General features: G+C 45.9%; 1 protein-coding gene across 1 annotated transcript in view; it reads left to right on the forward strand.

Moving 5' to 3' along the window:
• Positions 1 to 9,140: 9,140 nt before the first annotated feature.
• The window catches only part of tenm2a (teneurin transmembrane protein 2a), a gene marked incomplete at both ends in the record, with an annotated part of 146,187 nt that continues 139,875 nt past the window's right edge, over positions 9,141 to 15,452 (forward strand). Inside the window, one exon of the mRNA XM_079229036.1 lies at positions 9,141 to 9,366. Coding sequence (XP_079085162.1) covers positions 9,141 to 9,366 — 226 coding nt within the window. The remainder of the gene's footprint in view (positions 9,367 to 15,452) is intronic.

The raw sequence follows: 15,452 nt of genomic DNA on the forward strand, positions 1-15,452 counted from the left end.
TACAGTACACAAACTTTTAAGCGCTTTGAGTCTGCTATTTTCACTCTTTGCCAATACGAGTCACACTGAAGCCCATGCCGGCTTCTCACGGCGTCTCCCATGTTGTGTGCTGCAGTCGGCTGCTGTGATATGTTTTAGACCTGCTTATTGAGAATCCACCCAGCGTTCCTTTTGCTTAACATCAGGAATATCTTTGCCCTCTCCATCTCCGGAAAAGGAGGAAAAGAAAAGCCCCTGCACGAATTCATCGTGAAGTTCATCGCAGCTTAATTTTGATGTACATGCATCTACCTGCACATGGCTGCCTCTCTCCCTCTATTTAACATGTCAGCCTGAGGAAATGACTCCTCCCTGGCATTTATTCCCTGCTCCAGGGTTGCACAGCCCTATAGCTTCTGTCATTTACACTTTTTAACGTGTGCGCTTTCCTCTTTTGTTAAACAATAGCTGACTTTCCTCTAAAGAGACAGAATGGCAGTAAAAAATAGCCACAGTGCCCGACAGCATTGTACCTCTGCGTCGCGGTTATAGCATGGACAGACACACACACACACTTTGGCGATGCATGTTGTACAGTAAAAGCCAGCCAAAGCCCTCAGTGTGTCACCTCTGTCATAGTGTTAATTAGACAGTGTCACCGTCTGTCCCCTGTGACATTTATTGCACATTTGAATATTTTACCCAGACAGATGGTAAGAATGTCAAGGCGTGACACTGAGTTATTAAGCCCTAGTCCTCTCCCTCGGCAACAGAATGCAGGGCTTGTCAGCACTCGATTGTTTTAATAACTCACCGCCGGGTACAGCGGCAAAGTTTGCCCTGACACTCGGCGCTGCCGCTAGTACCGATGGCACAGGTGAAGGAGCACGCTGCGCGGAGCCGGGGCTGAGCAGGAATCCCCTCGCTGAATAAAAGAACAGGCAGCGTGGCCCCCGCGACCATTCCCCTGACATTATCCATCTGCGGACCGCCTTTCTATATCGCACGAGACCTTCAGCTGACCGCACTAAGTCACTCGTCAGACGCGCGGCCCGGCATGGATGTGCTCCATAACCTTAGAATATGATGTCACACTCTGGTCAGATTCTTCTTTGTTGCAAACAAAGAGAGAGGAGGCGTAATACGACCCCACTCAAATGAAATGGTTGTCTTTTCACCAGTATACGTGTACCCACATGCGAGCTGTCAAAGGCTAGCGACAAGTGGTTAGCATTCCACCTTAAGGCGGGATACCGAGACGGCAGACTTGGTGTTTGTATTTCAGAGGATGTAGCAATATGGGCAGGGGAAACCTGCTGAAATGAAGATCCGCTGGCAGGTGTTGGGTTGGATACTTACCAGCTGATGATCAAACGATAGCAGATTGCGTAGCAGAAGCTGTGGCAATGTTGGGGAAGACTTGGACGTGGAGGTAAATTGCTGTGAGGTGACCATATTAAACTGTCTATCAGGCTATATGGGGATGTCACTCAGGACTCAACTTGCAAGTGACTGCAAAGATGATTGAAGATGTTTCCAACAACTCTGGAAGTGCCCATGCTGCAACTTTTGTTTGGCACTGTTACGGCCGAGTGTGAACCGGACTACAAACGAAGGCACGGGAACTGAACTGCCAGACCTCCATCCTCAAAAAAAAAGCAACACTTTTGGTTTGGGACGGGCTATATAGAGATAAATAAGATATCACAATATGTTTTTTGACCACATTCCTTTAATATTGATGTTGAAACAATATTGTCATGAAATATAGAGAGAGGATTTTTTTTTCCTGCTTCGTCTGCTGCTCCGAACGCACTACCATCATTCAAAATGAATGGGAGGACTAGCTTTTTCTGGTGTGAATGCAGCCCAACAGGCGCTATTTTTACTCATTCCACTTTCTTTTTTTCATCAGATAAAAAAAAAGAAAGAACAAGTCTTTTCCCATGAAGTGACAACCCAGTAAACCTGTTAAGTGTGTGAAAGGAGCCAGAAAATAAACCGAGCCCACTTGTCATCATTATCGGATGCTACATTTGCTAAACGGACTTGCTCTCACTTGAAGATTGTGGTGTAAAATTAGCATTAGCAACTGAGCGAACGCAATCTCCGCGCTGATTTTTGATGTTGTTGCATTTGTCGTTGTTGTTGCATTATTCATTGTCCATGTCGAGGAGAAACGGATTGAAATTGTGATTCAAAATGTGAAGAACACAACGTGCCCCTCGCAGCTGTGGCATCCGTCTAAAAAGGGGCCTGGGGTGTTGTGGAGAGGCTCGTCTGATCTGTCCCTATCCAGCCGTAAAGGCCCTTCGATGCAAATAAATACCGGACCAATATTCGTTTTTGCCTCTCATTCCCACGGCTCGTTCTCATCTCGTCCGTCATTTCTCCCAGTGAGTTTTTGAGCTCTGTGTAATTACCCAGTTTGTTTGCACCTTGGCTCTAACCGCCTGTCTCGTTGCAGCCAGCTCGCGTCAGTCTTTGGCAAAATACGGGCATGACGGGGCGAGAGCGTGCAACAGTGCGAACGCGCTTTCCCCCGCACATGTGTGCGTTTGCCACCCTGAGCCCACTCTGGAAGACACGGAGAGACAGAGAGAGGGACCTTGTCGTCTCTAATCCCTTTGTTTTGAGTCAGATTAGAGCTTTGCGAGGCGTTTGCGAAGCCTGCAGAATGTGGATTTAAGGATTAGTCTAATAAACAGAGGCTCTGTGGCACTCTGCAGCCCAGTGTGGAGATTACACAGGCACCGAGAGCAAGGAAGGGAGGGGGGGTGGGGGGGGGGGGTATTGTCCCCTCCCCATCCACCCTGACAAATGACGGGATGAGAGGGGAAGAAACATACAGCGGAGGGGAAGACAGAAGGCGGGTGAGCTCTCTTCACAGTTCCCGATCACCGAAGGCGACTTTCATCCATCTCGTCGCCTGCAGGGACCACAACCCGGAGTCACACATGCAGACCTTGGGATGTGTAACTTTTATCCCATACTCTTGCATGGCCTCAACAATTCTTCACAATTACCCCGGCTCAGCACAGGGGACGTCCCCTCCTTCTCATTCACACCCAGCGAAAGCCTGCAGAGAACGAGAATGCAGTGTTAACTCTGACGTCTAAGAGGAAAACAATTAGGGCAATAAAAATCGACACTGCTGCACAACGTTTTTTCAAACACACAGTAATACCGGCGGCTGTCGAATGTGTGTTTTCGTTCTGCTGTATTTCGGTACAGCAGGAGAATCAACTTGGCAGGGAACCTGATAGAACTAGGTTCAGTGACAGGGAATATATCTCGGTTTATTTTTACAAGTGACCTTATTGTCGTGTGGCGGGGGCGGTTGAGAGGCGGCCTAATTCGTAAAGTCTACCACTGACTTATTGTGCACTCACTTGCTAATGAGGGGCTCCGAAATCCAAGCTATGAGGTCTTGCATTCGGATGTCGTCGTCGTAGCGACATGCTCATACCACAAACTCCCGAAAATGACTTCGCTGAATCAATATCACCACAATGTCAGCGACCGACAAACATGCCAACTTGTACTCATGCAAACACAAATAATGACACAGCTAGCGAACGGCACGACCCATCACACTTAATAAGCGAGGGATTTTTAGTTTTTTTTCTCTCTTCCTATTTTGGCTGAAAGAGGTGTTTGAGGTAATGAGGCGAGGTGTGTGGGAGAGAGAGTGATGAAACGCTTCCTGTCCCGAGCGCCCCTCAGCTGTTGGCTGGCGGATCCTCTTGGACCCAGAACGGGCCGCGGTTTCCAGTTGAACTGGAGCCACGGAAGCAGCCGCCCCGGCCCATCCTTTTTGCCTTGTGCGTCTATTTGTGCGTGCGAGTGTGCGTGTGTGTACACCGCCCGTAGATCGAAGACATGATTAATGACTCTTCACGGTGAGGAGCCTCTCAGTCAGAGCCGTCCAAAGCTCACAGAAGCCAGGCTTTGTGTGCGTGTGTGTGTGTGTGTGTGTGTGTGTTAGAGAGAGACTGATAGAGGTCATGGTGCGTTTATGGACGTGGGATATGTGCAAGAATGTTCATATGAGCTGTGAAACATGTGACACACACAGACACAGTCACTTCCATCTCAGATCAGGAAGTAATCAGGATGCCCAGCCCTTCTTCGCCTACATTTTTCACACATCTATCCAGCTTAAATTTGTCATCCATACAGTAAAAGTGAAAGCGTATTGTACATAATGAGCTATTTGTCCCAAAAGCTTTAAATTACCATAGAGTGTTGAAAGTAATTATGTTGATTATGCACGCTCAGAGAAGTATTTACTGGTGAAAAAGAAGTAATTAATCATAAGAATAATAAGGATTCCCACTTAAAGATACAAGTATATCATGCTCCTAAAGGGGAATCTAAACACGTAGTCGGAGGCTTTGATGAAGTGTATGATAGTGGGGCCTGGAGGAGGACACTCCACTTTTTATTTTTTTGTAATTGAGTACGAGACGAATACGACGCTTCATTTTCCCTCCTTTTATTCTCACGCAACCTCTCTTTGCTCTTCCCCCCTGTCTGCTCTTTTTGTTTCTCTCAGTCACTATGAGTCTTCCTCTCTTTGTCTTTGTGAACAAACTGCGTAAACAACTTAATTTGAGCAGCAGCCGGAAAAAGAAGAAAAAAATCAGCATAAAATTGAGAGCAAAATGTTTCATAGCCACAATTTTGTCTTTTGTGATAACATGGCCTTGTGTTTTCAATAGGGCGTCTTTTACTATTTGAATTCCTTTCAAATAAAAAACAAAAAAAACAAAGTGAGCGAGAGAAAGAGAAAGAAAATGAAAAGCCACCAAATGAAGAAGTGTTGACAGAGTGTTGGAAGAGTGCATGCATTTTCTGATGGAAAAGCTCCATGCTGTGTTTTATCAGGCTTTTAGTCACCAGTCTTGTTGGATGATTGTTGCCTTTGGTTTGGTTCCAATTGAATTAAACGAGCCAGATAATGACTGCTTCACGGGCTCTTTGAATCCAACCGTAAGATAAGATCAGATAGAAATGACTGTGGCTTTAACTGGGTGCAAAAACATATGCGCCCGTGTTCATCAGTTCTTTAAAGAGACGCGTATGTTGTGCATATACAGGTTTAGATTTACACAGGGAGCGGTGTGAAGTACAGTTCATCGATTAGTCCAATGACAGAAGGATTGGCAAATATTTATGTACTACAAAATGTGTATTTGATGTTTACGAAAAAGGAAGTTGCTGCTTTTCAATTGTAAGGATTTGCTTCTTTTCTATATAAATACTTTTTTTATGTTTTATACACCTGATAAGTGTTAATGATCCATTATTTGAGAAAATCATCTGCATATAAATGGATAATAATTGTTAGTTGAAGCCTTAAAGGTATACTGCGCATAGCGCTGTTTACTGAAATATATACACAAAAACTCTAAACTCCGTTGTATAGTTTTGTCTGGAGTATAACAATATACTATATCAATGAATGTCAGTAAATGTCAGGCCAGTTTGTAGCTTTTTACAGAGTAAACATGCCCTTGTTGAGCCTCCTCCTAGATCGCTGCAGTGGGAGTCATCTGGACAGGAAGCCTCCCACAGCGTGATGACCCTTAACAGCATCTCCACTAGCACTAACACACACACACACACACACACACACACACACACACACACCGTCTCCCTGCTTATTGGTTTGATAAATGAGATGGCTGGATGGAATCTTTGCAGCTAATTGTCTTTGGGTATCCAGCCAATGTGCATGTAAGCATTGCAAATGCAGTGAAATAATATGCGCAGCCGAGGCCGGGTCGATTGCGATCAGCCAGAGCTGTCTGTCTGTCTGTCGTCTCCGCGGCGCTTTCTTCAGGCACATTTGAGGCATGATGCAACAGAACACATCTTACCTGAGGCAATTTCAAACCATAAATGCACTAATGCACTTACTGCTGAAGGGCTGCTGACCCATTGCCGGCTTTGTTGCTTTGACAATAGATAATTTTATTTTTAATTGGGCATCATTTTCCTCCTCAAAACCTATATACTTAGTGTACCTTAGGAAGACTAGATGCGTATTTTCCACGTGTAGGAAAGGTGGGTGAAAGAAAAAAAGAGTTTCCTAAAATATCTGTATTTTCACAACTGTGTTTGCAAAGTTGATGTTGCTGCCTTCTTTTCTTTGATATTCTGACTCTTCTCTAAGGTTAAATGGGAATCCGTCTTGTTTGATGCCCGCTAATCCATTGATGTCATTAGCTTCCTATTAACTGGGTGTGATTTCTAGTTACAGTGGATTTACATTGTATCATTCTCCTTCTTTTATTCTTTTTCTTTTTTCTTTTCCCGAACTCTTATTTGCAGAGAAAAGGCCATTATCTCTACCAAACTTCACCTCTGTAATTGCGAAAATGAATTCTCCACCCCCGCTGTTGCCTTCCAATTACATTTCTCATTCTGCCTGGATTTCATGGTCACTTCACGGTCGCACACGTGTCTCTTTTCTCCTTCATCTAACCACCCTTTTGTCGACCGTCAAAGGAAACGCTGCTACTTGCAGACCCAAATGGGTCCTGGCAAAGTTTTGCCTATAGCCGTTGTGTTTGTCTACGAATGTCCTGAAATCAGGGTATGCGTCCAATCAGAACTACAATGAGTCATTATACTTCTGATGAATGAGTTTGCGGAGGGTTAGACAGTTGTCACCGGAGTAATTAACAAAAAAGTTTGCTGTGTGTGTGTGTGTGTGAAGGTGTGTGCTTCTACGACCTTGAGGAAAACAGCCGCGTGGGTGGAATGTGATTGATATGCGTTCCAGATCTGGTGATTGACCCCCTCGGCTTTCTCCTCTTAATCCATCTATCTCTCATTCTGTGTCCTTTCTCCTGCTATTCACCCAGAATACTCCTGCAAACTGCTTCTCAACTCCTTCCACTGTGACTGCCACATTCGTACCTGTTAACCCTCTGAAGTCTGAAGAAGACGCGGCGGCGCTTCACCGCAACGGTTAATCGGATATTTCTATTGATTGTTTAGCTGTGGCTGTGTCTCACAATACCGCCGTACTGTACCATATGCGCTGACTTGCGTCTGAGTCTTATCACTGATCAATACCACTTTCAGTGCATTACATTCCGAAGCCAGGCGGCTATTAGCCTAGCTTAGCATGAAGACTAGAAGAAATATGCACCTCTGAGCCAGCTGCCGTTCCACTAGCTCCTTTAACGATCTCTCACTCAGCAAGGAGCCAGGCTAGCTTTATCCCCTTTGCTTCCAAGCATTATGCTAAGCTAGGCTAACGCAGCGACAAAGTGCGGTATCAAACTTCTCCTTTTTCAAACTTCTCCCGTTAAACTTTATGAAAACGACAGTGCTTAAGCCCGTTTCCCCGACATAATAGTCATAGTAATGCTCCGAACCTCCATCGCAGACGAGTCCGCGACACTCACAAAGCCCCGTCACTTGCATAACGCCAGTCAGAATGTCCCCAAATGTGCCGAGCCAGTGGCCCTCTCTATTTCCACATCCTCCATTCAAGGTACAAACACATTAAGGTTGAACTCCTAATAGCCTGTGTGATGGATGTCGGAGCATAATGAGCTCTTTATGAGACTTAATACCTACTGTTAATCAATGGACATAGCAGGGCACTTTTGGATACTACCTTCTAAGCTTTTTAAAATGAGCCCTCATTGAATAGATTGACTCGCATTTTGTTTCCTCCTCTCCCTTTTTTTCCCCCCTTCCTCATTCTTCCTTCCTCCCAGCATGCAATTAGTTACATCACATACTCTGAATCGGATGATGCCTATTCTTTAGAAAAGCCCCGCTCTGATCTCAATGCATACCGTCCAGACTCAGAGATGTTTCTGATGGAAATGCGATGCTACGGCTGTAATGCAGTGGGTGGACCAGACTTGGCCTGAAGCAATAGAAACACGGATGACCTATTTATTAGCATAAATATCCCATACAGGCAGCTGCTGGAAGCGCTCCCGTCAATTACTGCTGGTTGTTGTATTGTTGTACTTTGATCTTTAGCTGCTAATGTAATGCGTTGCTCAAGGCCGCTGCGCTAGTATCATGCTGTATTAGCATCATAATCATGTATAATCTGCATCCACAAGTATAATATTTAAATGGATTAGATGTGGGCTGGTCGCGTGATGCAATAGCCATAGCAACGGTTAGATCGGGCAGAAAGCACCGAGACGGTGATGTGCACATGTTTAGCAGCGTGTGCCACAAGCTGAGTCAGGGCCAGGAAACGCCGGTAACTCAGCACCTCCATGCTGCATATGTGCATTTGAGGTTGTTTCTGAGGGTGTTTGTGACGTGTATGTGTGTGTGTGTGTGTGTGTGTGTTTGTGTGCCTGGCTGTGTTTGATTATCCCTTACAGCCTCTAAGGGAGCAGGATTCATTCTCACTCTGATAATGAGGGAGAGACTAGCAATGCCCTCAAGTCATTTCTCCTCTTCTTCCATCCTTCCTGTTGCATCGGGCTGCTTTTCTTTCTGGGGTTTTTTTTCATCTTTTTTCCCATCTTTTTTTCTCGCCCTCTACCTTTCATCCAGTCGTCTCCCTTCCCGTCACTCCGCCCGTCTTTCCGCTGGGCTTTCCTCACGCTTTTTTATCCGTTCCTCTGCCGTCCCGTGACATCATTGTGTTTTCGCCGCTCATGCGTCGCTGACGTCGGTTTCAAATGACTGGACGCTCTGTTTTTATGTCACAGATTCAAGTGCCGGCCTGACCATTCTTCATCAGCCCGGTCGATGGCTGACGATCATCTCTGTGGACCCCGCCGCTGGCAGCTCTGTTTCTCCCCACAATAGCCTTACTTATCCCGCGTCAATACTCCGAAGTGTTGTATATTCTCCCAGGTTGCTCAAAAATGGCCATCCGCCGCGCTCCCTCTTACCTAACTTTCCTTGTATATTCTCCGGGGAGTGCGAAGCAAGAGTGAGTCACAGCAGTGAATCCATTAATTTCAAACCAACCTTTCACTTTCTTTTCCACTCTCTCTCTCCCCCCCTCTCTCTCTATCGCTGTTTTCCAGGTGACTGAAGTGGAGATTGACATTACTAGGAGGGCCTTCCATCTTCCCCCCTCCTTCGCAACCACCTCCTCCTCCTCTTCCTCACCACATCTCTTCCCCATACATCCCCAGTCCTCATAAGACCTCAACATGGATTTGAAGGATCGCAGGCACCGCTCCCTCACCAGGGGTCGCGGCTCCAAAGACACCCAGTACAACACCTCCTCCCTGGACACGGACGAGTGCCGCGTGCCCACCCAGAAGTCCTACAGCTCCAGCGAGACGCTCAAGGCCTTCGACCACGAGCAGAGGCTGCACTATGGCGGCTGTGTGACGGACCTGGTTCACCACGAGGCTGACGAGTACTCCAGGCAAGGTGAGCTTGTGGTGCAAAAGGCTTTATTATAAGGTAGTGTTGGGGCTTGATCCGTACCGTGCTGGACAGGAGACATTAGTGTACACGGACAATCAAGTCAATTTGATGACTTTCAAAGAATAGTTCCTCATGTTATATTAATTTACTGCCAAGATGGGTAGGAAGGGGACACACGCCTACAAGCACCTCTAAAGCGCCATTGCACATTATTTTTATGTTCAATTTACTGCGGAAAAAGTATTTGGAAACCACAAAGTGTTTGTACACTTTTTGGATGGAATAAATCAGAGGCGATCGAAGGCCCTTTTCTTTTCTTCTTTTAACCTTGAACTGAGCTGGGCTAGCTGTGTCCCTACCTCCTATCTGAGTGCTTAGCTAAGCTAGCAGGTTGCTATGGTTAGCTTCATATTTAGCTTACAGAAATGAGAGTGGTATTAAACGGACAAGAGACCAAATGAACACATTTCCCGGAAAGTTCATTCGCCCAAAATCTTTGGGATATTTTCATGAAGCATTGAAGAGATGAGGTATCATATGGTTCAAGGGGTAAAAAGCATGTCCTGTCCAGCTCGTATGGTTGAGCCCACTTTTAGAGCCCTCCCTGTCCTGTGATGTGATTCTTAAACATCTGCCATCACACATGCAACAAACAAGTAAACATACAGGTTTTTACCCACTGCATACTACTTTCAGCTTCTGTGTGTTACTTGCGAGGCCTCGGTGGCAAGCTGGTAATGTGATCTGAAGGTGTAAATGCTGCACTTTGCAGCACAGGACCAAAGCAGACCTTTAGCACCGGAAAGCCTGTCATAATGAACCTCTGTATCCCCCTGGGGAGTGAGTTAGCCGATAGCCCGATAGGTCATCTCTAAAGGGGTGGGCCCGCTCTTATAGGCATGTCTTTAAATCGTGTGTGTGTGTGTGTGTGTGTGTGTGTGTGTGTGTGTGTGTGTGTGTGTGTGCGCACACGTGTGTATATTGCACAGAGACATGAAACAGGCAGTATTGATCTCAGATAGTGAGAGAAGTCAGACTCAATGGGATTGATCTGTACTAAGCTCTGTTTTCTCTGCATGGACACAGACAGGAGAGGGAGAGAGCTCAGCACACTAATGCAGGGGAGAAGAATAACAGTAAAAATAATAAATAAATGGAGAGTCCTTGATGTTTTTTTTTTAAAAATGGAACATCTTCATTATGGTAACTTGACAAGGTAGATCCATTGTCAAGGTCTCATATCCGACTGCGTGCATGGTTTTAAAACGAGAAAAGCAATTGATCAACCAGCATTAGTTTAAAGAAGAAAATGTTTCAAGGCACACAGGAAAGCGTATCTTGTTCAAGCGGTAGAAAATGGAGGATTGATTGGCGGGACGCATGGGAGACTGGAAGTCAGTGGTGTGTGCCGTCTGGACACACTCCACTGCTGCAGCGAGCTGACCTCACACCAGGCGATAGCTGGTCGATACCACAGTCCTCCAAAGCCTATCAGCTCCCTCCAAAGCCCAGAGTCACAGATGCATCGTGGGAAGTGTGGTCACAGGAGACCAACAGTGTTGCAGCACCATATGGACTGTGACACTATGGGAGGACGTAGAGGAGGAGGAGGAGGAGGAGGAGGAGGAGGAGAGAGAGAAGCAGCAGATGAATAGAGTTTTTCTTCTTCTTTCAGCCAGATATTTTTGTAACTTGTACTTGAGAGTTGAGGGATTGAAACAATGTGTTCTCTCTTTAGAGCAGCTTGTAGTTCACAGGCAAGATGGTCAGAGTAGACAGTGTCTTGTCTTGACGGAGTTCTGATAATGTCCTTGTGCTTCATTGAATATCCAGCAAACTGTCTGAAGGAGAGGTTTGATATCTGAACTGACCTGCGATATTAGTAATTCATGCGCTGATGGGGCCACACTAGAAAATATGATTAACTTTGATTAAATTATAATTATGTTGTTCGTTGGCGTTTCTGCATCTCTCTGAGAAGTTTTGAGGTCATCACAGGCTATTCTCAGGAGGTAATATTGCGTTATGTATGGCACAGGTCCGCGGCATGTTAATGCACACTGACTCGCCCTCACAGCCGTCATTAGAGCCACGTGTGAGGCTAAACAACGGGTAAGTCAAGCTGTTGCCGAGTTAGTGGCTTATTAACTCACCTGCAGAAAAGCTCTTGGAGACATTTATTCTTGATGCATTTTAACTGATTTCGTGGCAGGCTTCATTCAATTCAAGGCACGATGCACATTGTTGCAGGTACATCATTTTTTGGGTCTATTTGGTGATTCTGAATAGTCAATTGAATTGAGTTATGCCGTGCAAATTATCAGGAGTGAATCCGATGACCTGAGCCAAATCACAGATCCTGGGATGGGATTTTTGCACTCTAACCTTTTTCGTCAATTATCAAAACTAGTATTTTCCATTGTAAAAGCAGGTTTATAATAAATAATATAAATAGGTTTATTTCTGCTTTTGCTACTCTGTAAAAAACCTTCGGGAAATAATTACTTTGCTCACTATATTTCTGAATGTGCACCGAAGTCCTGCTGCAGCTTACTTTAGTTATACTGTAGTCTGACTCAAAAGATATCATTGCCTGTTGAAATAACTTACTTACTGCACATTATTATGCATGAAACGCTTCACTGGAATTTCAGTGTTTCCTGAAGCGTAAATTCAACTTAAGAAGGAACATCGTCTCCCTTCGGAACCGTTTTTGGAGTGTCTTTGGAGTCTTTTTGGGGAAGCTGTATGTTTGTGTTTTGCTGCTCTGCGCCTCCTGGGCAAGAAACATTTTCTGTGGACTTACCTCCCAGTCCATTAGGAGCTGATGGTAATGAACTTTATTCAGGCCCGCCTCAGGTCTACATGCGGATAATGTATTCTCCTTCATCCAACATATTTGTCTTGCTCCAACAATTTTGACTTTCCTTTTTTTTTTGAGTTCTCTGTCTTCTGTGCTATTATACAGACTTTTACATCTGCCTTTAGAGAGACTACAAACTAATTCCACCTCCGATTTTTATACAATGCAGGGTTCAAGTACTCAAGTGTGATTCTCCAGTGAAAGGTCAGTTCAGTGGTTGCTTAATTGGTCGACTGAGCCCACACCTCAGATTTGTCCAGTAAATTCAATACATTTGGTGCCAATCAGCTGTTACCCCCAGTTAGCGAAACAATTGACCCTTGGCTAAGCCCCGTCCCCCGCTGCTCTACTCCATCAAGCTGTAAGAGCTATCATGGAGCCCACACTGCCACTAACTGCACTCACTAAAGAAATATTATCATTTTTTTTGTAATACACGTAAAAGCGATTTCAGGGAGCTGTCCCAAACGGCTCCTTGCAATTTTGATGAGCGGGTTTGCTTGTGTATTCTAGCAGGACCAATCAATTGAGAGTTGAGATCAATGGATCTCAACTCCACTGTTTCCCTTATTACCTGTCTGCTTGGATAAGCACAGCCAAATAACACATTTCTCTCCTCACCATAGCATTCAGCAGCGCGGAAAGCTCATTACAAGTGTTCACTATTTAACACCACAAAGCAACATATTTGAAAACATCAATTATCCCAATAATGGTACAAGCCTCACTCTCACATAACCAGAAATATCAGGGGGTGGTTTGCCCACATGTTTGCTTTGTATCACATATAAAAATCTCAGTTCCATGTCATTTTCCTTTGGCTGGTTCGTTTGGGCTGAATATGCAGGGGATCGCTGCGAAACCGATAAAAATACAAATACGAACGTGTCAACTCTAATGTGCCAGGCTGAGCAGCGCAGCACAGGAGCACGCTACAGCTCTTCTCTCCGACTGCAGGCTCTCTGTGTTTGTCTGCACCTCTCTCACCTTTCTGTCTCTGAGCTTTCCACCCATACTGTGCGTGGTCTTGCCTTTTTCTCGCGGCCCAACTACGCGGCCCCCGATTCAGCACATCCCAGGGGGGTGTCGTCCCCGCAGGTCCACCTCTAGACAGCAGGCGTCATCAGGGCCACACTGCGGCCTCTAGAAGCTTTGGCCTTTCCTTCTTTTTTTTTTAAGGATCTAAATGAGCCCCGCTTCATTCTGCTCAGCTGCTTTGCCCCCCGAGGACGGGAAGGACGGGAAACCACGGGGACTATCCACCACCCGCCTGCCAGCCTCGCTGCCTGGACAACACTTCACATCATCTACTGTTTCTCTATCTCTCACTTCTCAGCTTTTATCTCCTCTTGTGTTCTCATGTCACACCTTGCATACCTGCTCTCTCTACCTCAGTCTTTTCTTTCACCCTTGCTGTTCCTGTATTGCAGCTTTAGTGATCATATCACACATGTGTTATATTGAGGCCCTCGCTGTGGCTCCGAGAATGAGCACACTGTGTGTGGCTTTGTGTTTTGATTCCACACTTGGCTTTGCCCGCTATAGCAGCTTTATAGGCGTGACCTCTTATCTTCACAATTGCACAGAAATGAGTAATAATATAATCAGGCCTACATGCAGTGTAACGGCCAAGTTAACCACATTCGGCCTCCCCTTTTCTCCGTTGACTTTGACGTGACAAATGACTGCAGTCGCCAATGATTGCTTTGTCCAAAAAGTCTGCCAAAGTCTGCCACTCGTATCCTGGCATGATTGCCTCCACTGCCTCTATTCAAGACCGAATGGCAAGGAAAATGCACTGCTCGGTGGTCAGGAGGAGGCCGTGTGCCAGAGAAGCGCCCATAGAAATGAAATTCAACGTCGCAGGGTAGTCGGAGTGGCGGACATTTTGTATTCGTACCTGAGAAACTTAACAGACTTTCTTCTCGTCACGCACTTACTGAATACTGACTAAAATGTGCAGTGTATTAGTAATGCTACCAAGCATAGAGAGCGTCCACGTATCTGCAAGAACAGCGGCAGCAGCCTCTCACAGTGTGCGTGCCCTCTTCAGCAAGATTCAGGCACCAACACGAACCCTCTAGAGAGGGCAGCCTCCCGCGTATTTGCAGAATCCTCCACGGCGGGATGAGAGGAACCCACATTACATATAAATTACATATAGATAATAGGATATAAATGTGATTTCTCAAGTCCTTCACCACTTGAGATCACTGCTTAGCAAGTGGGGGTGTGTTCCCTGCAAACTTCCTTTGCACACTTAATTCCATTAAGTCAAACTGTGCTGGTAGAGGAGTAAAGTCCCACCATTGCACTCAAGGTTTGAGTCGTGGTCGCGGTGAGCACAGCTGTGGGAAGCCAGTGAGGGTGTCGGCCCTTGTTGCTTCACTAGCCGCTTCCTCTGCCTCGTCAGGGCTCCTGCGCACTGGAAAATAGTCGAATTGGGGGAAGAGTGTGCACCTACCGCGCGTTACGCCTCCTGGTGAAGCTTGTTGCCTGCAGCTGCTGGTGGCACCATGTGCCGGAGACAGTGACAAGGAGTGCATCGGGGATTTGGACATTCAAAGAAAAGAAAATAGAAAAATCACATTAATAAGAATATACATCATGTTCGTTGGTAGGATTCTGTGTGTGAACGCATGCCCGTTCATTGGGTCACAGTCAACCTGGACCGCTGACTGATGATCAAAGAGAGAACAAAGCAGCTGCATGCTATTAAAAATACATGGCGAGATTAAATTCAACCCCTACCGTCTTCCTCCGATCCCTCTTTATCTTTGTCTTCTCCCCGGCATTCTGCGCCTCTGCCAGCTGCTGACACTCAAAAGCATCCCGTGGCTGCAGCAACAGAGCGGAGGAGTCGCTGAAGAACATCCTGGAGGCCGACTCCTCCATTCCTCAGAGCGCTCCCTCTCACCCCAGCCCCGTAATCGCTCTTTTATAGACAGGAAAGCGCTCTTGCTGGGTTTTTTTGTGTGTATGTGCGTGGCCCCCGACACATGCAAGGGAGGTCTTTAAAAGGGCGACTTAACTCCGAGTAACATCTGGTCCCCGCATTTGGCACTTGCAGACAAACACTTTGACACTGTACATGTCAAAAAAGTGTCCCAGTTTGCAGGCCGGCATTGGCTGGTTTCCCTGCATCTCAGAAGAGCCTGTAAAAAAAAAAGTGAATGAGCGAGAGAGTGACTCATAGTTGTTTTTGCGACAAAGTAGAATGACTGGC

Source organism: Taurulus bubalis, assembly GCF_910589615.1.
Source record: "Taurulus bubalis genome assembly, chromosome: 13".
NCBI lineage: Eukaryota > Metazoa > Chordata > Actinopteri > Perciformes > Cottidae > Taurulus > Taurulus bubalis.